We start from the raw sequence: 26,076 nt of genomic DNA on the forward strand, positions 1-26,076 counted from the left end.
TGGTCATGTGTGTCCATGTTAAATAACACACCAGTATCAACTGGGAGTCTCCTCCTTCAACCTTGGTTAGATGTTGAGCTCTGCTGAGTTTTTACAGTAATGCTAAGAAAATGAGGAAAGGGGCGTTGGGTTTGTTTGGTTAAATCAATATTAAATTTATTTTCTCTTGAACTGTGAAAGGCTTGTGTGCTTTGTAGCATGTTGGGTAATTATCTTGAAATGAGGAGCAGGTCTCTAAATGCAGAGGACCTGGAGAAGGAACACAAACATTTCCTCAGTACCAGGAGTGGAACAATAGCTCATTGTTGGGAGGAAGGGATCGCAGAAAAGCCAGCAGACTTTCAGAAATAGGGGGTTTATTTTCTATAGCTTATTATTTATGTTGCACTTGGAGGCTTTTTGGGAACTAGATGTCCAGTGCCTGGAATGTGTGTCCCTTGGTCGAGTAAGGTTGGGCGCGAGCAGAGCATGTCCTTTCAGTTGGCGTTTGTTAATAGACAATGCCTGGGTTACGGGCGGCTTGGAAAGCAGCTCTGTGTTCATGCGAGAGTCCCCTCTCTCTCTGCCTCGCAGCTTGGCAGCTGAGGAGACGTCCCCTAAAGAGACAAGACTCTTCTTCCTCCCACCCTCACTTTCTTTCTGCTATATATCGGGCTGTTGAATAGGCTTGCATTGACCAGAAAGACAAAGAAGCCTTTCAGGCTCTAGCTTTAGCCACAGCCAGTGTGCTGTGGGCTTTTGTTAATACTTTCAGTCCCCCCTTTCTCTTTCAGCAGCCCTCACTCTCATTGTTAATACATTTCAGGAGCAGCACTGATATTTCTGAATTCATTTTGTTTGCTCAGTTCGCAGGAAAAGTTGCAGAAAGCTGGGGAGAGAACGTGTTGCCTCTTACGTTCTCCGCAGAGTATTTTCTTTCATGCCTTTAGCAGGGAAAAGTGGATTGTGTAAACAGATCCTGGCAAATCCTTCCAAGAGCAGAACGTGGTTGTGGAACGTTAACGCCTGTGCGGGCTGCGTGCACGCGGAGACTAAATGGCTTGTTTCAGTGCTTGGGAATACTAAATGGCTTTCCCCCGCCCCGGTTGGATTAGTCTCCATGTTGTCCTGTTTAATTTTGTTATTGCATTAGCCAGCTAAAGATGTAAGCGCTTATTAAAACAGCTGTTTCTGCTAAGTGGCAGTATAGAGTTGGAGAGTTTTGTTCAACAGTTGTAAAGTCATTCAGCATCATCCTAAACTGACTTTAGTTTGTGAGTGGGTATGCGAGGGGCTTTCCTCTTACCGGTAGGTAGAGACGAGAGAAATGAAAGCTCCTTTTCCCAATTCCGTGTTAGTAAATCTGAAAGCTACTGGTAGGTGCTCTCTAATCGTTATGAAACATCAGTATGGGAATTAATTCCTGGAAATAAAATGTTAGGAAGCAGCTGATGGAGAGCGCTGGTGCATATCAGGCATGCAAAAATAAATGTAAATGCTGCCAGGAGTAAGGATCGAGGTAGAGCAATTGTTTCTTACCGTGAAGCGCAGACAGTGATTTGGGGTGTGTGTGCGCGCTCCAAAATTGAATGTACTGATGGGTGAAACAAACTGGGAGAGCAGGACAGCGATGAATTTGATTGTGCAAATGAGACAGTGTCAGCAATGTCGTTGCAATTGAGAGATGACCACAAAGACTGTCCCAGGGTTTGAAGCACCTTGGTGCACCTTTTTTCTAGAAATAGCTGGTTTTTTCGGTCCTCTAAACCAAATTTTAATGGGATGTAAAGCTGGCTGTTCTTTGGCTAGCATTTCCTAACTGGAGTGTAAATTGTGGGGTTCAGAGAAGTAAGTGAGGCTGTATTTCTGTGCCTTTTGAAGGACAGTGTAACACTGTAGTGAATACGTGACAAGCAGGGAGAAAAATGGCATTCAGACTCGTGGAGGGGCCTGAGCAAGTGGCAGAAGAAATACTTGTCATGAGACACAAGTTATTTTTTCCCTTAATGGAGAATGACTTAAACTTTTTAATAGATGGATGCTGAGCACACTGTTTCAAGCTGGAAAAAAGTAGCCCCAGACATGACTGTTCATCACTCTCTACCAGCCATCGTGTGCCTTGCAGTTAGGAAAGAGCAATTGCCTAACTTTCCCGATGAGAAAGTACCCATGTGTGTATGTTGGTTTTTTAAAGGACTTGAAGGCTTTAAGTCCCATAGTCTTTAATAAATTAAACCAACTTCAGATAGATACAGCAATACAGGAGAATCTGCCTATGTCGGCGTTTCTTTGCCACCTCTCTGGAGAGGCATGGATCTGTCTGATTGCAGAATACTTGATCATTTTGAGTGTGGATTTTTCAGTGAGGCTTTACTGCGAATTTTTTTGTAGCATTTTCTAAATCGGTGTATACCTACACATGCGAAATAGGAATCAGTGCTTCTCTGCTTGTCTCCTACTTCTTGGCACCACCCCATTATATGGGTTAAAACAGATTTTGAAATACTTTGAAGCCACTCAGTAAAACATGGGTCTGGTTCATGTTGTTGCTCTTGGGGAGGAAGCTCACCGTCATCTCAAAAGTAGCTTTGTGTTTGAAAGGCTTCCTTCGTGATATGAATGAAAAAAAAAAAGGCAAATATTTCATTAATTGCTCAGAAGGGGTTACTTTAGCCAGGGAAAACTTCACAACTGGTTGGCCACACAAATGCAAACGCTCCTCACGCCTTGGCAAATATTGTCTTAATTCTGTTATTCTTGTCAAGGATCTGGTTCTGGTTTTTGGGCAGGGGGTTAGGTGTGCAAGTGAATGCCTGGGGTAAAATCGCTGTGTGGCAGCATAGCCCAATAGGGGGAGTCTGAACTTTAAATAAAGCCTTGTCTGAATTCCTTCCAATTTCCTGTACAAAGAGATGAGCCTTGCCGCGTGTCTAGAAGGCTAATAAATTTAGGCTCTTGCGGATCAAAGCGGAAATGAATTTGAAGGCCTAGGGGCCTTCACTTTACTTAAAAAGTATGGAATGTGTCCGTGAGACAACACTCAAATTGTCCGTCCTACTTGGTTTTTTCTTTAACGCCAAAACTTTCCCAACGAAGCAAAAATAAGTTGTTTTCTTTGCGTCTTCAGTATGTGAAATCCTGTAGCCGCCCTGCTGCCTCTCCCTTTGGTGGTAGAGGGTGACCTTGGGATTGGACCAAATTTGCTGGATTTTTGCACACTTAGCCCTAAGTGAGGTATGCTGTGCTCATTCCCTCTGCCCCCAAAGCTACCAAAAGTGCAGCGCACCTCAGCATTGCTTGTTGCAAAAATCCACCCGATCGCTGCGTTACGGCTGCTGAAACCCAGGTTTTCTGAGCTCCCTTTCTGTTGGGAGGGGGGGCAAATCTGCTATCTTCCTCTGCAAGCCTTTATGGAAGACTTGTTGTAATAAAAGTCTTGGGTTTAAAAGCTCTGGCATACGTTTTGACCTTGGGTGCCCTTTTTACTGCTCTTCTTTTCCTGTCTTTGATGTCTGAGCGCTGCATATTTGTGGCGATTTCCACAGGCCTATGTGGTGCTCAGACAGATAGGGCTGTACTTCCGGACTTAAAATGCCAATGCTCAGACTCAGGTTTGATTAGCTTTGAGTAAAGAGAGATTTTGTAAGGCATAACCATCAGCCCAGGACTCTCCAATCAGTTACTGAATTATTGGGAGCATGGTTGGAGTGTGGAGGTAGGAAGCAGCAGTGGGATGGCTGGAGGGGGGTCCATGTGGCCAAGTTGGGAGGGGTCTTGACCCCCTCAACTATACCAGGGACAGCTCCATCAGACAAGGGAAGGGATGACGATCCCTGTTTTAGTCCCTTAAGCCTTTCCTACTCCAAAAACATAAAATCCAATTGCATGCATGTTAATACTGGCTTAGCTGAACTGACAAAAGTACCTATGGGAGCGCACCTCCTGAGCAGAAGAATCCAGTGTGTTAAATGTGTATATTTGACTTATGTGGTGATAAAAAAAAATGCCTGCAGCTGCTAAAGCTGGGTCAATAGTCCTCTTCCTATTTGGACTGATATTGGAGAAAGCTTTTCTGTTTCCCTGGTGTGGCTCGAGTACCAAAGGCAGGAGATGAGTCAGAAAATGACAAGCTGAGCTGCTGCCTTTGTTTTATTGGGGGGCTTGTACTAAGAGTGGCCGGATTTGCATCCAGCTGTTGGGCTAGCTCCATGGCTTTTCAATTATTTGAAATAATTTGATCAACTTTTCTTTTTTAGGCCCTTGCATCATCTTCCTTCATTTCCCCTCCCATCTCTGTGTTTTCGGCTCCAGCTCTTCTGCCGGGAAATAAAGATTAACTTGCTTGCTTTTTCACATCCTCTTACTGATTCTGATAGTACTGCTTTTTATGCAGACTCTTCAGTTTCATGTGTCTGTCCTCTTGAGGTCTGTTTACACTGGGTTTTCTCCTTTGGAGATTTGAACCTGCTTGGAAATAGGTAGGTGGAGATTTACTCCGTAGGGATACAGATGGTTTGGCGTGGCCCCATGCCAGAATTGTGCAGGGAGTGGGGTAGGAGACCAAAACTCAGGTGCTTGAGGAATACCTGGCACTGTTGTTTGCCCCTTTTACGAAGTACCTATTGGATTTCAGAAGCTTTTTTTTTTTGTGTGTGTGTGTGTGAGAACCCAAAATTTATTTTTTCTCTTCCCAAATGTCATAAATGCCCATTTCTTATGCTCCACCATCATCCACGTCTCTCCAAAGAAAGCAAGTCAGCTGTCCTTGCTCAAAGGAGTTATTGAATAGCGTGAGTCCCGGAAGCCATTGCAGGCTGTGTTGTGAGCTGGTTGATTCAGTGACTGGGGAGGCCCCAAAAACATGAGGGGAAGGCAGGATCTCGGGCAGACAGCTCGTCTGAGCTCTGCCTCGCTAGCTGGCGTGGATGAGCAGAGACATCAGTAGCGCCTGCCTTGTTCCCAGTGCAAAACGTGTAAGCACTGGGCTCAGAGCCGAATCTTTTAATTTGGGCAGCAAGATATTGCAACGCTCTGTGTGGTTGCACCCAAATCCATGTACGTGCTTCACCCTTAGATGCTGAGCAATGTTAAAAAATTATTGGGATTTTTTAATTTTAACATTTTTTGGAACATTTGTGAAGGTAGAATGTGAAGGCTGGCCTGGGGATGCTCTGCTGCCGTATGGAGGCTGGAGTGAGCTGGACGAAGCAGTGGCTTGCCTGGTGGTGTTCAACCCAGCCTGTGTCACTCGGTTCACGATGCAGGAGGAGAAAGGGCAGTAGCTGAAATTTAAACGGAACAAACGTAGCTGCTCACTCAGCTTGTCTTTCAAACTTCTTCTCTCATGGTTCTTGTTGTGACGGTTTTAGGAAGTTGAGAAACGCCTTGTTCCTCCCGCTTTGCCTCCGGGAGGTTATAGAGGAGATGTGTCCTCAGCTTGGCTGCACTTGCCAAAAAAAACCCAACCTCAACCAGGTTGTGGGGATGCTGTCAGTCACTGTGCTTCAGGAGTTGGCTTGAAATAGAGGAGGAGATGTCCTTCAGTCCTGTGCTGAAGCTCCAGGTGAGACCTTGGCTCTTGGAATCATCTGGGGTCAGAGCCAGACACGTAATAACTGTTACTCAGTCTGTTGTTCTGAGTGTGTGAACCCGTTTCTGTGCTCTTAAAAGATGTCATGAAACAGAAACTGTTCTAGAACCAAGTGCTTTTCTGATGACATCCACAGCCAAGGGAAGGAATGCCACTGCAGGAAAAAATTTGATTATTATTATTTTTAACTTTTACAAATATGAGAGCCCCTCTCCTTTTGCATCAAGAGCATGATAGACCTGATAGCGGTAAAAGCATGCAAAAGCCGATCATTTGGTATTTATTTCAGTGACTTCTTAAAATGTAGCAAATCAGCAGATGCCAGATAAAGTAATATGAAATTAAAACAAAGTGAGAATCAGAGTGTATCCATAATAAAATCAATGTTTTAATTTTTAATAGGAGCTTCATGGTGTTACATTCTTTTTGCTTGAGCTCTGTTCTCTAGTGTTAATGTTTCTTTTTCCTCTTGGCTGACGGCCCCGTTTCTGCGCCTGTCATGCAGTAAACTGCTTCGCTGTGCGTGTTTCCATATCTCAGCACATCTCAAATTCCCATCGCCACTTGGAGGGTCCTAAAGAGTGCTCACATTTTTCCATTCGAGAGCGCCTGCCTCCCTGGATGGCCCAATGAGCTGCGCTGACTCCTCTCCTCGGTTCACCAGCTCTTTAGTTATGGAAACCAAAGAGGATGGAGCCCGGTGGGTTGTGTTTTCAGTGGGAGGAGGCTTTCCTCAGGTGGAGGAGGCTTTTTCCCCCTTGGAAGCAACAGTAGCAGTCAAAGCTTGACTCCCCCGATCCCTTCAGTAAGGAACAAAAGTCCTAAAGGGTTTTTCTTTTTCAGGGCTGTTTTCTATGCCGTAACAGGGGATTTATTTTCTAGTAAAAGAGTGGAAAGTAACTCCCTCCTGTCAGTGGGATCGTCTGTGGATTTCCTTGGGGATTTGGTTTTGTATTTATCAGCCAGTGTTTATACCTGTTGTCTTTACCTTAGGTGCTGTGGCAGCAGCTAGCCTGGTCTAGGACAGAGATTGTCCTCAAAGTAGTGGCGTGATGCAGTTTTCCCTGCTGCTGTAGGGCTCTGTTATTGCAGGATAGTGAGTGGCATCGCAGACTTGCTAGAGGAGGCAATTTTACCCACCTAACCAAGTAGATTTCCTTGGAAAATAGCCTTCTCTTTCTTTACCTGTGCACAGATTCTCACTTGTCCTAGCAAAAGTTTTTTGGTTTCTTATTTTTGTAAAAGGACTTGTATCTCTTCATCATGATGTGTTAAGAAGCATCTCTAAGCATGTTTGGTCTAATATAGCCAACTCAAATGTAAGTGTCCATTTAAACAACAACAAGAAAAAGCCTTTTTATGTAGACAAGGCGAAGTACTTCAGGCTATAGCAAGTTTGATGAAATGAATCGGAATTCGAGGTCCAGAAATCCCGTTGGGGATTTCCAGTTGGGTTCTCCCTTCAAGAGCGCTGTTGGTTGTGGTGGGTGTATGGTAAAGATTAATACTACGCGGTACGAAATGGAAGAAAGGTGGTGTTATATAAAAATGAAGATGACTGATGAAATAGCTGACCTTGCAAATTACTTGGCAATGGGCTCTTAAAATATGGAGGAACACATAGCAAGATGTATATACAATTACTTCTGATTATATTTAAAATATGAAAAGATGTCATGCTTGATATTTCACTTAATTGAAGAAGCAGCTTTTCCAGCAAACTGACCAATGTTGGGTGCCTAAGAAACCTTGTACAAATCCACAGGTAGTATGCATGTTTTAGAAGCATTCTGACATGGACATAATTAAAGAAATGTTGAAATTGCATGCGTTTTTACTATAAATTATTCTATCATTATCTATATTGTCAATTAATCCATTTAGCGAATGTGTGTGAAAAGTTGTGAACAGCTTAGCTCAGCTTGGACATCTGCACATTTTAATTAGCTGAGATGGTCTCTGAAGAGCTTTGTTAGTTAGCTGTACTTGAATGCTTTTGAATTCTACAGAATCGGTTTTCTTTTTTTTTTCTTAAAGAAAACTCAGTTATCTCTGCAGATTCTTAGTTTTTGCAAAGCCCTTGTCTCCAGGTCCTTAAAAATTCCTTTCTGAAACATAGACTTGACCCAAATGCTTCAGATTAAATGTGAGATTCACCTAGTTTTGAGGTAGCTTTTTTTGCATTCATTGTTGCTAAAGAATTTTTTGCATTCGTTGTTGCTAAAGTCCGGGTGATGTGGGTTGGGTTGGGTTGGGGCGGGTGGGGGTGCAAGCCTGGCAGCACCCAACTTCAGTGCCAATCGCAGAAAGTATCAGCTGATGTTAGAAAACAGGGACAGGATCGCATGTTAATCCAAGGATATGGTTAGTAAAACTGCTGCTGGCAGAATTGGTACCCAAATGCTGCAGGTATTTGTGATTAGCACCTATTTTATTTTTTTTAAAGGGGTATGGGTTTTCAGTCATGGGTGGAAAGTCATAAACCCGTTGCTTTTATTGGATGTTGCAAATAGGACTTTGTTCATACTTGGATGCAAAGCTTATAAATGCTTCTGAATTGCTGTTTCTGTTGCAGTATTTAAGGAATATATTTCAGAAGTATCTGGGGAAATTAAAAGTTAGTTTACTGGTAGTGGGTAGCATAAATGCACTTGAAATGTATTTTCTTTATGCTGCTTTCTGATTCAGTGTAGCTTTTCCTTACTTGAAAAATAAAGGCTCTGTTTGTGCTGTGCAGGTAAGAGTTGACCTCAGAAACTCTTGGCTTATATTAAAACCACTTGGTTGCATGAGTGGTTATTACAGTTTTCAGTTCTTCTGCCATCAAATGACATTATTTGCCAAGAAAAGTCTCAGTGTATTGTAATCTTTTCATCTGCTGTGAAAACGGAGAAGAACGAATAGTGAAATGACTGGGGAGGAATGAGAAGGGCGGGATAGTTTTCATCTTGAAGTATTATGGAAGATTATGGAATATTATGGAATGAGAGCTCTTTATGTGGATAGGGATGCAATAGCTGTTTGAAAGCCACATGTAGTGCTTTGGGCATCCATGAAAAATTGTTTAAAGTTAAATCTGCTTAAAAATCTACATCACTCCCTGGTTTTGCTGTGCAACATGGGGATGCTTTAATTGTTCCTGAATTAAAGAGACTTTAATATCTCCCCATGAAACAGATAGTCTCCAGTGTGGAGGTTCATAACGGTGATCTAAATATCTGTGTGTGTGTGACCTCTCTAGCAAATGGTGTGGTTGCTTGCTACAGGGATGACAGATGCCCAGAAATGCTTCCTGGTGATCTTTGGCCCCAGTTCCGGTAGCTCTGATGGGGAAGGTCCCAGTGTAATCGTCCAACTCTGTCCCAGGAGGTTTGCTGGGAGGCTGCTCGGTGCTGAGAGCAGCCACGCTGTGCCTGAATTGGTGATCCGCCTGTTGGCACTGCGGGATCCTGGGCCCAAAAACTGGTTCCTGCCTCAAGGGACCTCTTCCGTTAATGAAGCCATGGGCCGGGTATCCAAGATAATACACCATATCTTGAATAAATTTAGAACAGACTGCAGCCAGTTTTACAGGCTCTGCTAAATTATTCTTTCTCCAGCTGTGTCAGATAACTTCATGCACCGAATTAGCATGAGTTGGAAACTCCTTTCTGAACAAGGAGTTTTCAGCCTGATGGCCTCCAGGACCAGCATTGCTTCCTTCTTTGAGGACCTTTGTATGAAATTGTCTGAACTAGACAAAAGAGAGGAAGTTGTCTGGGTAGCAGCCCCATCTCTCTGGCATTAGGGGTTATTTTTAAAAGTCTTGTCCCTTGGTCATGTCTTTTTCTCCCCCCCCCCCGTTATATAGGCATATCTATATGTATGCCTATGTCACAGGTGAGCCTGTTAGCAGCTACAGGTTAGGTGCTGTTGATACTGTGTGTAGCAGCTTCTGGGCAGAAGTTTTGGATGGAGAAAGGCTGAATGACAGTCATCTCCTGGTTTACCTCTGCAGGGAGGAGAGAGAGGACTTCAGCCTTCTGTCTCCAGGTCCGTTAGGTTAAAACCCTCAGAAATTCATGGTCAGGAACTTTATTCAGTTGAGTGCAGATGGCCACCTCCTCCCTTTCCCTCCCTTCTCCTCTGAAGTCCTCAGATGGCTGGAAGTGACTGCCTGGTAGAGGCATGTGCCCTGTAGCTCGTTGTGCCAGCTGGGAATAGCTCGTATATTGAATTGTGAGACGCTTCTGCATAATTTCAATGGTAGATACCTTGATTTTACTTTTTTTCCAGTGTTGGCTGTTGCGTTTTGATTGTCACGTCCATTAAAAGATTCACTGTGTGTAAATTAGTGCTCAATGCTGCATTTATTATCACTTTCCTATAAATACTGGTCTGCCAGCGCACTGAACAGGGTAGGGAGCGCTGCATGAATTCATCAGCACCCAAGCTAAACCTTGTCCATGATCTTTCCTCACTCCCTGTCCCCCATGCTAGTAGTCTCCTTTCCCAGAGCGTGTAATCCCTAAACCAGAAAATGGAGAATTTAAAATTCTTCGGCATAGCTGCCTGCAGCTTGGCAGATAATGTAGAGATGCAGCTCGACTCGTGAGTAACCTTGTCTTATGTTCGAGTTCTGGAGCATCACCACGTAGCCCTCCAACTACATGCCTGCGCAGCTGCATTAATGATCGGCATTAAGGCATCCATGCATCACCACTTGGGTTTTATTGGACATGGTGTTTATAGACACATCTTTGGTCAAGGGTTTGTGGAAGAACAGCCTGATCCTAAACATCCATCGAGGCTTGGCTTGACTGTTGCAGCTACGTGGTTTTGGTTTTTGTTGTTTTTTTTTTTTATTATTATTATTATTATTTATTTTTTATATAAATGATACTGGGAGTATTTGTAGGGATGTAGTTGCAGGATTTGCACTCACTTGGTAGCCCAGGATGGGGTTATGCTGGTGATGGAAGGGTGCCCTCTCCAAAGCGTGTTTCCAGAAGGGAGGCAAGAACTGGCATGTTCAAGGTGGTATGTAAAACATCTCCTGAAAGATTCAGTGTGTTAATGAACTAATGGCACTGAAATGAATTACTAATTAAAGAATTATAAGACTTCAAATCTGCTAGTACTGTCGAGAAGAAATCTCACACTGTTCAAGGGAAGCCGTGGGAAATCTGTTCTCAGATTGTGTTGCTTTTCCCACTTGTTTCCTTTCTTTTTTGGTAAATGCACAACAAGTTTTGTGTGTCCCTCCTAGGGCTTGCTGCCTTGGAGCTCATATGGTCTTTGTGAGTGTCTGCGTGCGTTCTTGCCCATGTGCTCTGTAAAGGGGCACTCGCTTTCTCCTTCACCTACGCAGACTCCATCCCTCTCAGGAATAAGCTGCATCCTACTAAGATTTACCTCCCTGCTGTCTCATGTGAAGGACAAAAATAATCTTAGAGGATCACAGAGCTGCTTGTGACTTCAGCTGGTGTGAACGTGCCCATTGCTCTGCTTGTTTGCTTTCTCATAGCTTGCAAAATTCGTTTAGGCCCCTCAGGGCTGTTACGTCTGGCTCTGCCGTAGGCTACAGCAGTTTGGCAGAGGCGTGGAAGCAGAGGAGGAGGCATTGAAGAGCGTGGTGCGTACGCAGCTGAACTTCACCCCATGCCCAATTCCTCTACTCTAGTGCAAAAGAGGAGAAGCCACGGAGCAAGATGGAGTATTGTGCCTCAGCTGAGAAAGGCACTGACTTCATAGTGTTGATTTTTGGGTGTCTTGGGTGAAGGCAGGTGCTTTGGTGGATGTAGTTTCACGTTAGGGTTAAAGAGATGTACCTGCAAGCTGCCGCTGAAAGTGTAGGTCTGCCTTCGCTGGCTGGGTCTTCATGCCAGTTCCCTTGTCTGGGATCATGTGAGTGTTCGGTGATGTAAATCAGCTCACAGAATTGACGGAAAACTTCACCCAGCCAAGAAAAAAACCCCCTATTTTTCTGTTGAATCACAGGGCTGAGCTGGGTCTCCAAAGAGTCTCGTGATCGTTAGCCCTTACTGAAGGGAGGTGGCAGAAGTGTGTGGGTGTCTTGGAGTGGCTTGCCACCATTTAGCAGCTGGGCTGGTTTAGGGATCCCAGTAACAGCCCTGTGCTTGTGGCAGGGGCAAGGGAAGCACTGCGCCCTCAGGGAACAATGCTTTTGGTTTTTTCCCCCCCTTTCCCAGGGACATTGTGTCTACTCTGTGACCTGGAATTATTCCCTTTTGCCCCTTTAATTAACAGTGCTGCCTGAAGGTTTCTAAGTGACACTCCAGGAGTGCAAGGGGTAAATCATCCCTTAAACTGCAAGCTTTAGCACCTTTGAAGTCTCTGTTTCTTTCCCCTACCTGTCCACCCAGACGTGAACTGATGGAGGAATTGCTGGATGTAGAACTGGGGCTTTTTCCCTGCTGTTTCTGGTTCTGATCCAGGATTGTCCCCTGTGCAGTGGAAGTGAGGGATGTGAATTGGAAGAGCCATGTGAAATAGCAAGAACCACTCACTTCAGTCACTTGCACAATAAATTTTGCTGCTATAGAGGTGGTGTTTTTCTTGAACAGAGAGATGAGATTTATTTTTTTCTATTGCAAGGGCTGTGTTAAGCAAGGTGAGCTCCCTTGTTCTAGAGGTAGGAAGCTTGCTGGCTGACACTAAAAGCGGTTTTATTTTTCTCAGGGTCACAAAAATAAGTATTTGGGTGACAGAGGAGCTTCAGAGCTGTGTCTCATTTCAGGAAATAGTAGGGGTTTAATAGCCGCATAAAATCTTCTAATTAAAAGAAGCAGCTGAGCTGTTTAGGCTTGTGAACTGCCACTAAAATGATAATTACTTTGGAGTGTGAGAATGTCTGGAAGAGCTTCTTGATCAGAAATCCTGAAGGCTTCTCCTGTTTAAATCAAGTTCTTGGGTTATCCTAGTGTCTGGAGTAGCTAATCCACAAACTGCTGACCCTCTGGCATTTTGGGGTAGGAGACCTGCTGCCTTCGTGAGAACGTGCAGATGTCTGGATCATCTTGGAGCACAGAAGGTGATTTAGCAGCTGCTGCCAAGCTACGTAAATAATTTTGGGAGAAACCTCACTGTCTGTGGTCAACTAAAAGCTTACTACTTACTCAGTTTGGGTGTTTTTTATGTTTTGTACCTGTAGTTGTAGCTTCCAGATTGTTAATTGACAGTGTGTTCAAGTCTGCCAGTTAGCTGGGACAGCCTCCGAGGGTGACGAGTGCAAATGAAGGATGGCTTTTCTGTAATTGAGAAGGAAAAAAATTAAAAGCTGTTAGTTATTACCTTTTATTTTACTGAGGTCTTTCCATCCCTCATGTTTTAAGCTGATTGAGCTGATGCTTACGGTTCATCTCTTTTCCTTTGTGTGTGTACCTCCTCCTTTTCCAGCCATGTTGAACTTCCATCCTTTGAATAAACCTTCCAAAGCTTGTATGATTTGTAAAACTTTGATGGCTGTCATGCTGTGAATTCAGTTTCTGAAGGTTTAGACTATTACCTTGTCTTTCAAGAACATGATTTCTTAAGGAGGATCTGCTTGCATTCTCATTTGGGAGTGCTAAATATATATATATATATTTGGAAAAACATTTTATGCTGCGGTTTAAAGTTGGAATAATATTTAGGATCGCTATGTTATGTTTAGGTCATCTCAGCAGCTGCCTCTGGAGTTAATACATCCCTGCAGCTTACGTCATGTGCCAGTGGTGTGCTTCAGGAAACTACAGCAAGAGCATTTTATGGTGCAGCCTCCCCATCTCTCTGTTCCTGCTTGGTCCTGTGCTTGAGGCTAACACAGTTGTCGGCATGGCTGGGTGGCAAACAAAGTCGGGAAGAAAAGGTTCATTTTAATTGAAATCTGCTCCCCGGTCTGGTTGACTGAGCAGCGGTGAATGGGCTCACACTGGCACGGGGCAAGCGACTGAGAGAGGCCAGGACCACCACCTCTTTGGCAGTGCCGCTGCCGGATGACAGCTTAATACCATGTCTCTTATTGTGTCCTTCTGCCTGCAGGCACCTGCTATTTGGATTACATGTTCATGGCAGTAATTTTGCGTTGATGCCACCTGACTTGTTGTAGATGCTATCTGTGACTTCCTTCGCCCCAAGGAGCCCGGAGAGCCGGCTTGCCTGTCCTCTTTCAGGTTAGGAACTCGCTCGGAATAGCTCTGAGAGCACCCAGCCGCCTGAGTTGCTTTCTTTCCAAATCAGTTCCTCCCCGTTAGTGCTGGATTTGGATTTTGAAAAGGCAAAATAAAAAGTTTGAGAGGAACTACTGAGCGTCAGGAGGTGAGTATTGAGCCTTCAGGTATGGAGTGGCTGTGTTGTAGGGACAGGACAATTTAAAAGTTGATTTCCTTACCCATCCTCATCCTGGTATTCTTCTGGTAACCTCAGCGGTTTCTTGACCCTAAGATCTTTTGCAGTTGTGGGGCCTCCTAGACAGCTGGAAATGAGTTCCCCGTGCATGTAGCCCCATTTTTGGATAGCAGGGTGACATACATCTTACCCGGGTCACAACTGATGTGATTTATTCCCAGCATGTGGCTGGGGGCATGCAGCTCCTGCTGAAACAGCACCAGGGAGATGCGGGTTCACTTCCTCCCATTTTTATATGTGTACAAATCATCTATAAAGGTGTGTATACACATTGTAGGATGCTTACAGGTGCACTCTGACTGCTATGACTATGTGTATTGATCAGATCGTACGTGTTTTAAGAAATAAGGAAATGACGTCTTGGTGTAGATCTTCTGAGGATGGCAAACAAAAATCCAGGTTTGCCTTTCATATACAGATGTAAAGAGGCAGCACCATCTAAACCCATCATTCCCATGCCTTGCACTCTATACTTGGTTGGAAAGCAAAGGAAAGCTTAATAATTGATTAGAGCAGCACAGCCCTGGCAGAGAAGATCTGTAGCAATTTCATGTAATATTAAGAGATAGTTAGCCCAGTACCGCATGGCATGAGCCCAACTTCCTGGCATTGCCCTGCTGGGGACTTCTGGGTTTCGTTTTTGATGCCAAGCCGCTCAAAGCTGACTGGGTGTACACAGTGGTGGCGTAACACATCTCTGCTCCTGATGGACTTGGTGTGTTTTGGAGTGCAGGCTTCATTTGTCATCTTCCCTTGGGCTGTTGGCCCACGATGTTCCTCTGACTTCCAGCAGACTCTCCAGAGCTCAGCCAGTGTTTGTGCTGGTCACCAAGGCTCACCCTGTTGAGCCTTTTCCCCCACCTTAATATTCTGGGCTCTTTATAAGGTCCCTCAACTGGGGTTGTGGCTGGAGGACCATGAAAAATCACTCTGAGCAGTAGGAGCGGTGGCCGAGCAGGGCAGGATGGTTGAAAAGTAACGGGGCTCTTTCAAGTTCCTGAGCGTAGCCTGTTTTCTGCAGCGTAATGGGAGTTTTGATTACCATGGAGAAGTACAATCATAAATAACCCTCCTAAAATTAAATGGAATTTTAAGGCTACATTGGCATATTCCCCCTGATGCCATTGCCTCTCTGGAGAGGTGGTGCCATGAGTTTCCAGCTGAAGGGAGCTGATGAAATCTGTTGACTTTTTCGTCTATTGGAAGAGTCCGTATATTGTAAGGGTAAAATATGAATTTATAATCTATGGAAGTGGCTGATGTTTTAGCTTAATAGTCCCTTTCCTCCATAAAACAAGTCAGCTAGCGAGAAGTTTTCTGTACCTGAGCAAGAGATGCTTTCTGGGCACGTTGTTCACCTTGCATTACCTGTTACCTGAGCTGGCACAGACATGATCCAGGGTGCCTTTGTGTTCAGTTTTGGTTTTTTTTTTCCTTTAATTACTAATATTTTGCAGCTTGGTCCAAACTTGGATTTAACCTTATTCAGGCTGTGCTTTGAAAACCCCCTTCCTGGAGATGCTGCGGTTAAAAATACACGTAGGACAAAGTTCACAGTTACAAAAATATTCAGTCCATCACTTCCAGCCCCGTCCCCCCGCCCACGAACACCACGCTTCAAGGAAAATCCCAGCAGGATTAGTGGGGTTTAGATACAGTTGCTTCCACCCTGAACAACCTTTCCAGGTCTAAGCTGAAAATAGACAATTTGCATTGATGCTGGGGCTGCAGTCGAAGAAGACAGAGATGAAGTAACAAAATCAGGTTGCCCTTAGAAACACATTCATATTGGGCAAAATAATTGATTGGGTTTTTGTCGCATTTGCACTGATCTAGTGTACTGGCTGACAGCTCCCCTGATAAACTCACTCCTGACGGCTTGCAGGCTGAATGAAATGCATCAGGGTGAGGTGAGGTCTGGGGATGATTACGTGCTGGTGAGCTGTCTCCAGTTCCTTTTAATTTAGAGATGCAAAACTGAGCCTGAAAGTAATGAGCTGTAGATAATTAGGTGCTTGTCTGCAGGTGTAACTATTGCAGCTGCCTACAGCTGGTGCTCTTAATATTGCTGATTTTTATTTGAAAGCATTATGAGATGCTGGAAATACAGTTAATTTGCAACAAAGAGGGTTTTTTTCTGTTATCTTCCCCTCTAACCCCCACTTTCCTTTGGTGTTCTCGTTTGTGTTGGCTGTGAGACGTATCACACGTGGACCGAAGACTAAAAGGAAATGATGGTGATAAGTAACAAAGTGTTGTATTACACAGCGATGATGTCTGGTACGCGTCATAGATTGACGAAGGGCCTGATCTAGTTTATCATCATTAATGATTAACCAGGTGGGAAATAGTATCTTGAATGCCTGCCTTGGTATTAAACAGGTTGTGAAGGAATTTGTGGTGCAAAGAATGCAGCGCAATTTGTTACCTGCACATCAGGGGGGTCAATGAGGAGGAAAAACATGTTGCAGAGTGGATGTATGTAGGAAGAAAGACTTTGGAAATAGATGTTTTGTGGAATGGATATTAGAAAAAAATATTAAGTTGGAGGATTTGGAGATGTGCATATGCTTGGGTATAAATAGAACTTGCACTGTGAATGTGGCCGCTGCAGTGCAGCTTTAGCACGTTCAGTCAGGAAGAAGCACTAGGTTATGCAGCAGGTATTTATGGTGTGCCACGCTGGAGTTCGGCAGTGCAATCGGACGTGTAAACGCATCTGCAGATACAGAGCAGCATTCATCAGAGCACCTCTGAAATGTGTCAGGATTTGCTCATGAAGGGAGAGGAGGAGGAATCTGAATTGCTGGAGGATGCTAGATCCCAGCAGCAGCGATGCTGGGGGAAGGAGAGGCAAATCGCGCTTTTCAGTAAGCATTTGAAGGTCACATTTTCCTTTCAAGCTGCGATTTTCAGAGGAGCCTTGGAAATTTGTCTTCTCAATGGCTGTCAGGTTCACTGGGGTTTGTGTGCCCCTTCCCTTTTGAAAGCTCTCGCTGCTGCCCTGTTCCTATTCAGTGGAGTGCAAACGCAGATTGGGTGACATTATGTGGCAGACAGCAGGGAAAGCAAGTGTTTGGGATTATTTGGAAGCTGGTACTGAGATTAATGATACGTAATTGGGTAAAAAGCTCAAGATGAATTTCAAGAGAAGTTTTATTTTGGGGAGAGTATTTGTTTTAGAGTATAGCGTAAGCTAGGATAAGTAGCAAAAGCCTCACTGCTTGTAACATTTGGATCCGGATAGAGCTTGGGAGATGATACTTTAAGGGGGAGCACTTAAATGGCAGAGGGATGGACAAGCCTTATCACTTTCAGTTATCATCAAATAGTTCAAACGGGGAGCAAGGAAAGAGTTCTGCCATTGGTAATTTAGAACGAGGCGATTGCAGTTCGTAAGGAGCCAGTGAGACTGCGTGAAACATTAATGATATTTATGTAGGTGTATTTCTGGTACAAAAGCAAAAGATAAAGACTTTATTTAAGGTATTTGTTACAAGCATAAAATAGCCCATAAATGAGGACTTACAGAAAATTTGGTGTTACCATTTAATACGCAAAATAACATGAAGGATTAAAAAGGTGGTGTGCACAAACACTTCATTGATCCGCTTAAAATTTGTATGTTTGATAAATGGCAATTCGGTTGTGAACATTGACTACACATGTTGCAGTAGGGAGCTTTATATTAGGCCATAAAATGTTGAAACAGGCTTCATAATGGCTTTTGCCATAAGAACCTTCTGGATATTAGTCATTACAGAAGGTGGTGAATCTTGGGAGTATGGTTTGCATCTGTTCACAGGAATAGGGGCATGACGACAGAATCATAGAATCGTTTCGGTCAGAAAAGACCTTTAAGGTGATGTACTGTGCTGTTACGTAGCTTGATAATTTTAAACCATAAACCTCACTTTTGCCACTGCACAAACAGTTTTGATTGTGTTCCTTTGTTTTTAAAGCATTTGACTAGGCAGAACTAGTCCTTAATATCAGAGTTAAGTATTGGTGTAAAGCTGACATGGCCTTTTCACGAATTCTTCACCTGCAGCTCTTAACTTTGACCGTATATCTGAGTGCTTGTGCCAGCACAAATTTGTATTTATTTTTCCCCTGCTATAATAAAGTAAGTGCCAAACATTGAAACAACAAATCCCCCATTTGGTTTTGACCTGTGATACAGTCAGGGCTCTGAACCGTATTTCATTTTGACATCTCATCACATTGCACAAGACCAGTTGCATCCGTCTAAGAAAACTAAAATAAAAACACTGTTTCAGTGCAGAGGAGCAGCTCATTCCTTTGAGGTTTGACCGAAAGGCACGGCCCCCTTGTCAGGAGTCTACTAGCAAAAAAAACCCCTGAACAAACAGATAAGAACAACCCCAAACCCACCCTAAAATGAAAGAAGATCTCTGTAACGCTGGGAGATGTTACGTGTCTGGGCGCCGTGCGGTTGCTGGGGCTGGGTTATGCTGTCGGATATCGGCAGTGGAAGGGTTAGAGAGGGCTGAGCAGCAGCTTGGCATTTTATTAGGTAGTTCTGAAGCCTTTAAATGTTTTCCAAAGTCCTTGAATTATGTTGGTCTTGATTTTTGTAATATTAATTATCTCTTTCTCTTATTAGCGAGAACTGCTTGGCTATGAAGGGTGTAAGGGGCTGGATTCCTGTAAGACAGTTGAAAAAGTGGAGATGATGGTGATGCTGGGGAAAACAGACGTGTGCCTCTGTAATTAAGGGCTTGATTTTGCGTATACACAGCGGGATTGAATTATGGTCACACGGGCAACATTAATCCTGCCTTTTCCTAAGTTCGGAGTTGTTTGCTTTGTAACTTGACTTTTTCTTTCTTGGATGAAGTTTGGCTGTAGTATTTCAACATGGAGAGAGTGCATGGCACTGTTTTGATCTCATGTATTTATTTTTTTTTTCCCCATGTGACAAGTCACTTGGTGGAGTTTGGCTTTGGTGGGGTTTTTTGTGTGTTTTTTTGTTTTGGTTTGTTTGTTTTTAAAGGCTTGTAGTTTGTTTTTACCAGCTTTCCTTCCTCTGGCTTCTGAAACATGGCCTGTCAAAAGAGGAATTTATTGTGAAGGGAAAATTGATTCACGAAGTACTTGCTAAATAAACGGGTTCGCGGTAGTGCGCGTTGCTGTGTTTGGGGGTAGCGAGAGGAAAGCCGAGGGAAACGAATTGCAAAATTTCTTGCTGAGGAGTTTGTGCTGCGATTTAATTCTCCTTCGAAGCTTTCCAAGCCCTCCGTACATTGCAATGCAGATTTCTAAAACACAACGTGCTGTAGGCGAGCTTTTTACCTTACGTGTTCTTTTGTAAGCCTGGTTTGATTTTTGTCCTATATAAACTTCGCTAAGAGGGGCATGATGCGACCTCCTGTCCCTCCTCCACTGCATGCACAGCAGGAAAAGTCAGGAAGCAGAGGGATTTCCGCAACATGGAAGTGCTTGGGTACAAAACCCCCTGCAAGGTATCACTAAGACCCTTATTGCACTATCTCTTTAAGACCACAAGCGCACTGTGAGAGCTCTGCTTGCGAGGGTGAGAGGCAGGCAGAAGCTAAGAAGTCATCCCCGGATGGCACGGATGCGGCCGTGGGCTTTGCTGCTGCCAGATGGGGGGAAGAGACCGGGTGCTTGAGCCGGCTTGCTAACGAAACGCTCCGGGAGCCTCGCCTGCCAGGTAGGATCGAGCGTGCCAAACAAAAGGCTTCACCCAGCGAATGGAGAATGGCAGAGCTGCAAAGGATGGGGAGATGCTGGGGAAGTTTCAGCAAGCTGCTGCGACTGGCGTAGCTTTTCCATTTTAACCTTTTAAGCGAGCCCTTGTGGTTTCCGAACCTGCTAAATTAGGTGCTTCTGCTGTTAGGATGTTCACCTCCTGCGTTTTAATTGCATGTTAAATAGAGAAGAGGCTACAGAGGAGAAACACACTCTTTTAACAGTTTTCTGCCATCAGATACCTCCCTACTCCGAGTGTTTTTAAAAATGCCTTGCACCAAAAAGCTGAAAGAGGTGCTGGAATTTGATGTGGTTTCCTGCCCTTCTGTAATCTTACTTGATGGTTTTGTCTTGTATTTTTTTCAGTTGTTTAATACACAATTTCAGTGCAAGCGTGGACATGCATCAGGATTATATAACCCCAGGGATAGCTGGTGGGAGACTCGCTCCCATTTCTGTGCAGGGATAAAAATCATTAGTTCTGGAACGTTTTCTGTGTAACGTGTTTGCATACGCGCCCTTGGGTACCTGCAGATATTTTTATTCACGTGAGAAGGTGCTTACCCGTTACTGTCAGCTGAAAGTGAGGAGGGAGGCAGTCTGTGCATGCTCAGGATAAAATGGTTGCTAGTTGCTGAAAATGAGCTTAGGTGAGAAGCAGCATTCAAGGGAGAATGAATCCATTTTGGAAGAAAGTGTAGTAGTGTTTTTTTCTTCCCCCCCCCAATCCTGGAAACAGGAACAGAGCAGAAAAGCCAGTACAGATTCTTGCTGTAAGAGCTTATTTTACTGCATGTTTTCAGGTTGCTCGTTGCTGTAAAAGCACACCAAAAAATCTCGCAGTATTTCAGTTTTGTAGCATGATTAGAACAAGCAGACAAATGCGATACAAGTGGGAGATTTCTGCAAGAAATTCCTCCTGACTTTTATTTAAGTCTGCATTTGTCATGCTGCTGAACGCTGCAGCTGGTGGGCAGCTCTGGTCTGGATTTTTTTTTTTTTTTCTTTAATCGCTTTACAGAGAAGTGTTCTCCCTCTCCTCAGAGCGTGGCTATGGCTGTCTAATTAAAAGATACCCTCCTCCTTTTAGAGGGAGGCTTTTGGTTTCGAGAAAAATTCGGTTTCGTTTCCAGCCGGCATTACTATCTTTGCCTGTCTTCTCCCACTGGGTCTTTAATAGCTCCTGAAATTCCCCAGCCTTGTAATCACTGCTGCAGCCAGATGGGGACTAGGTGGAACTCCCATTGCATCTGTGCCTGCTTTTATTAATCTCCCAGAAGTATCTCACTTACGTGGATTTTTAAATATATATTTCATGAGTTAATGAGCCCTAAACAGCCACAAAGAGAATCCAGAGTCAGTGCTACCCGCTGGCTGCCGTCCTTCTGGTTTTTGACGTGATGCTGATGGAGAGCTGTAAAGAGTCGTTCAGCCCAACACAAGCGTGACAAGCGGAGACTGTCGTTCCACTTGCTAACCTGCTGGTTGCAGATGTGATTTAAGAGGTTCCCCTCGCTCCTGCTCTTCTGTTTCGTCGCCCGCCCTGTCTTTTCTCACTGTGGTAATGGAAGGATCCCTGAAAATGGTGTGAGGTTTGGGGTTAGCTTTGCTTTACCCACCCCCACCCCTCTCCCTTCCCACCCTCCCGGATCGTTTCAGAGCATGGCTGCACAAACAGTTGAATCAGTGCGGCTGAAGAGGGTGACGGGTGACGTGGGTGGCAAGGATGGAGGAGGAGGAGGGAGGGCACAGGATCCTCCTGAATTGGAGCTCAGCATGCCAGAATAGTAACATGAAAGAGCTGCCTGAATTATTCAGCATATCCTCGTTTTCTTTGCGCTGTGGTTAATTAAGCGCTGCAGTTGAGCCGGGCTGGGTTATGCTTTAACTCTTAAACTTTACTGTGTGATGAGGGCAGTGTTGGTGTGGTCGGTATCGCATCTCAGGTTGTACAGCTCTGGATGGTATCAGAATTTCTGTGTAGTGAAAGAAGAGGAGTGCCCGGAGGGTGGTTTGCTGTCGGCGTGGATGAGACCATGCTCTGGATGAGGTTTCGCTTCCCACCTGCCGGCCATGACCCATTCGTGTCCCATGGCGGAGTCTCTTGTGCTGTCACTTTTAACCCACTTCTAGGAAAAAGAGCCTCGTTAGCAAGCATCTGCTGATGAACTTTTGCATTTGCCTTGGCTCACTTCTGAAATAACAGCAACTGTTACCCCTGATGGGCTCCTTTGGCGGATGGAAGGGGAGGGAAGGTAGGCACTTCTGCTGGGGAGCGGGAGCGAGCTCCGGGAGGAATGCAGGGAAGCTAGATTTGAAAGTAAATTGAATATTTGGGGTAGATGCTTTTTGCCTCAATATTGTAGATGCCAGAATTTAGATGTTGGAAATAGTCACTTTCTCCAGCCATTACATCTCATTAAGACTTACTGGAATTTAAGAAATATTGGTCCCTATCAGTCTGGTGTGCAGGTCAAGTCCTTTGGCAAAAAGGACTTAAAAGGTTTATTTTTAATCTGGTGAGAGTCATCACTTCCTGGAAGCGATTTTAAACAGCATCCCCAAACTCTGAAAATTCATCTGAACTGCTCACTCCTTTAGGCAGCTGTTCTTGGGTGTAAAAAAAAAAAAAAAAAAAAAAAAGGTTACTCTGCTCAAAGAAGATTATTTCCTCCTGGCTTATATAAGTTCTAAAATAAGAAAATAAATCCCAACCTTCTTGAGGATGAAACAGTTTTTCCAAACTCAGGAATGATCCCTTTTGAAGCAGCAATTGCATCAATTAATCGTCAAAAACTGCCTCAATAGTTGAAATCTCAGCTGTGACAAAAAGGGTGGCAGCTTAAAACCTTGCCTCTGTCCATCTTTCTTTATCAGATGATGGTTATGGGTGTGAGGGTAGGGTGCTATGGCAGTGGCATGCTGAAAATTAGTGAGTTTTCATTCTGCTTTGCAGTGTGGTTCTCGTCCTCCTCTCCCAAATTCTGGCTTTCTGTTGGTGTTATCCAAAATTCAGGAATGAATACAAGATCCTCTTGATGAAGGGTGGGAGCAGCGCCTCAGCTCTGTTGAAGTCTGTGGCAAATTTTCCCATTGTTTTGCTGGAGTCAGGCTTTTTACGTGTAATTTTGTTGTTGAAAACCTCCTTCTTTTATCAAACGATACCACTTACGCATGAGTTGGCAAGTCTGCAAATTGAAGGCAAGCCTTAGACCCTGCAAATAAATTTTTGCACTCCTTTAATAAAAAAAAAAAAAAAAAAAGAGAGAGAGATGTAGGCAGAGTGAGCACCATCTTGGGAACCAGCAGTGCTAGATCCTCATCTCACTTCTCTCAGTCTGGAGCTGATCGCAGGTGTCCTGTTTTACACCTGCCATGCTTTAACAGGGACATTACTTACGTGCAGAGGTGTTGTAAAGGTCACTGTCGGTCTTTTCCATGCATAATCCTATAATGCAGGGGCTTTATTGTGCCTGGCATTCAAACACTGAATATATAACAAAATTGGAAGTTTTTAGAACAATTTCTTAGCCTGCTTGGTGAGGGTGGTGGACCTTTTTAGTGATGCGTTGGGAACCAAAATAGTGCACTATTGTAAATTTGTTTCTGCTCGGCCTTAGCACTGAGATCTGGCTGTGGTGTGCTGCAGACAGTCGACCGATACCGAGCAGGTCGCATCTGAACAACCCTTACTTCAACCTGTCAAATTTTGTCCATTTTAAGGGAGGGGAACAGGGTTTCAGAGCTGGGATCGCTGTCGAGCCCTGTCGCCGCTGGCAGCGTCTCTCCTGCCGCTGTGATGTTGGTTCCTGCGGAGGTTTGGGCAGCAGCAGTGTTTCTTTGGAGATCAAACTCGTACTGCAAAGGGAGGACTCTTGAGAGACTCAAACTAGTCCTAGATTTGAAATTCAACTTATGAGTGGGTTTTTTTCCTCGTTGAAACAAAACCCAAGGAGCGTTTTTGTGATTTTTGTTTTATTTTTTTAAGTGTCTGCCCTGACGTTAACACAGGAGGTTTGCGTTGCTGGCTTGTGCGCCAGGAACTTCATCAATCAGGCTGCTCTCGTTTTCCAAGAGGCTTTGACGTATAAAATGTAAACAGCAAAAAGGTGAGATCTGAATATGGCATTTAGTGGGAAGGTTTTCAGCAAGTTAAGCGTGTCTTTTATGAGAGTGGGCATCTGATACTGCATAGATGTATGCTGGACCTAAGGCCACAAGGCGTTAGCTAAGTCAGGCGGCTTTTTTATTTTACATACCTGCATCCCTTTGTTTTATTCCACAAGTAGAATGGATTCTAGCTTGTTTGTTTCTTGCATAAAGTCATGTGTCCCCCATCCCTGTCCCCCCCCTGGATTCCCGCAATACCTTTCCAATTTAAGAAAACTGTTGCAGTTTGCCTTTAAGTAACCCTGCAGCAGATGATCGAAACTTCGAATTTATCTGACAGCCCTTTTTAGAAGCAGTTTTGGTGGGTGGATGAGGAAAGGAGTTACTGGTTGAAGAGAGGCAAACAAGGAAACAATTATAACATGATTCCTGCATGGTTAGCAAAACAGGCGCTGCCTTTGTCAGAAAATGCCCTGCTGATCAGCAGGGTTTGTTGCTGAATGCAAAAGGCTTGTGGGTTTTGGGTTTTTTCCCTTACTCTTTAAAAAAAAAAAGAGAGAGAGAGAGGTGGGGGATTCTCTTGTCAGGACCAAGGTTTTGTAGATTGTTCGGCGATCTGTTTGCTTTCGGTGCTCTATTTGTCGGTGACGTCTGCCTTTTGAAGCCACACTTTGCTCCTCTTTTGGAAAACCTTGGAAGGATCGTAGCTGCCTGGTTGCCTGTGAGTTCCTTGGAGATGTTTGTGTGTCTGCCCGAGCGTGGAAGGTGACCGGCTACACTGCTTGCCAGCGCAGTCACTGTGTGTATCACCGGGAACACGCGTATTCCTTCGACGTTGCTTTCCTTAACTTTATGTGTTGCAGAATCCCCCGAGGTCCTGTTCAGCAGCCCCTCGAGGATCGGATCTTCACTCCGACCGTCTCCGCTGTGTACAGCACTGTGAGTATCTGGCAGGTGCTGCTGTGGTCACATTGCTTTTATTAAGTTTTATTTAGTAGATACAAAAGCGGGTTTTCCTAACAGAGCTTCACCTGAGCGCAAATGTGACTGGCCTGTGTTTCCAGTCCCTTGGCTCCATCTCTTTCCTGCCCTCCTGCACCTTGAAGACGGGCTTGTTGGAGTGTATTAGTGGCTGCCCGTTTCTAATAGTTTCCTATCGGAAAAATAATCAAGGAAGATTTGTTTTTCATGTGAAACGTTCCATTACACAGACAATGAAATGTTTTGAAAGTAGATTGAATATTCGGGATAGGTGCTTTTGGCTCAGTATCCTATGTGTTTGTTTGTGAAGCTTGATTATCATGGAAATTTAGCTTAGAAACATAGCAACATTTATTTGTGAACATATGATACTGTTTTCCTTTCATGCGATTCTTTTTTTTTTTTCAAATAGTAATAGCTGGAAGCCCAGTGTTATTTATAAGCTTTGCTAAATCAGCACAGCCCTGGGAAAGTAATATTTTGCTTTTCTGGTGGGATAGTGCAAATATTATTAATGCCAAAAAACCTGCTTTTAAGCTGCTCTTTTAATTATTTGGAAACAGGAAGAAAAGCTGTAGATGGGAGAAACTCACTGTATTTTTTGCGGTGACGTAAGCTGCTTATAGAAAAACGTAAGCTGCTGTACAGGGTTTTCTCCTTCCTCCTGTTTGCTTGAGTAACTGGCGAAGGGGTTATCCGCTCCTCCTCTTCGTCGTGCGGAGTCCGCGTCTGGAGCATCTTTTGCCTCTTCCTTTTTTTTTGGGTCGTAGAGAAGAGTGTTGTGATCACCTCTTCTACCAGAGGGACTGCTGCCAAGAGATGCAGAACCGGGCTTTGTGCAGGATTAAGTGCAGCAGTGCTGTCCAGTGCCCATTGATCCCAGGAAGGCAGAGACTTGGCTGGTAGCTGCAGTAGCAGAAGGACTCACGTCTGACTGTGGATGATGGTCTGGTGGGCAGCTGGCGGTGGGTTGCCATCCAGGGGGGGTCAGAAAGGTGGGGGTACAGCTCTTGGCGAGGCGTTAAGATTTCAAGGTTTGTGGCTTTGACAGCAGTGGATTGACAGACTTGAGCAGTGGAGACTGTTTTTTTTATTTTTTGCTAGCTCTGTCCTCAATATTATATACATACATATGTGTGTATATCCATATGTATGTATGCAAAAAGTCAAAACCAAAGGAACATAAGTGTACAAACAGTTGCAGTAAATAATTCAGTTTATATTATCCTCTATATACCCCATACGACACTTAAAAACCACTTTAAAAATGTCTGAATTCCTTTTGGGGGAAA

At 44.2% G+C, this 26,076-nt stretch overlaps 1 protein-coding gene across 30 annotated transcripts in view; it reads left to right on the forward strand.

The window, feature by feature from the left end:
• Positions 1–26,076, forward strand: part of EIF4G3 (eukaryotic translation initiation factor 4 gamma 3) — a 147,422-nt gene that overhangs the window by 18,746 nt on the left and 102,600 nt on the right. For 12 of the 30 annotated variants that reach the window (XR_008746304.1, XM_055798922.1, XM_055798917.1 and 9 more), the window contains exon 2: positions 24,667–24,742. Coding sequence is in view for 17 of the 30 variants with exons in the window: in XM_055798901.1 (XP_055654876.1) it covers positions 24,656–24,742 (87 nt within the window). In the remaining 13 variants the exon portion in view is untranslated. Of the gene's footprint in view, positions 1–15,955; positions 19,656–19,680; positions 24,743–26,076 lie in introns of those variants that run through there. The other 18 variants (XM_055798930.1, XM_055798910.1, XM_055798931.1 and 15 more) reach the window with 4 other exon arrangements.

The sequence above is a fragment of the Falco peregrinus genome, chromosome 3, assembly GCF_023634155.1.
Source record: "Falco peregrinus isolate bFalPer1 chromosome 3, bFalPer1.pri, whole genome shotgun sequence".
Lineage (NCBI taxonomy): Eukaryota > Metazoa > Chordata > Aves > Falconiformes > Falconidae > Falco > Falco peregrinus.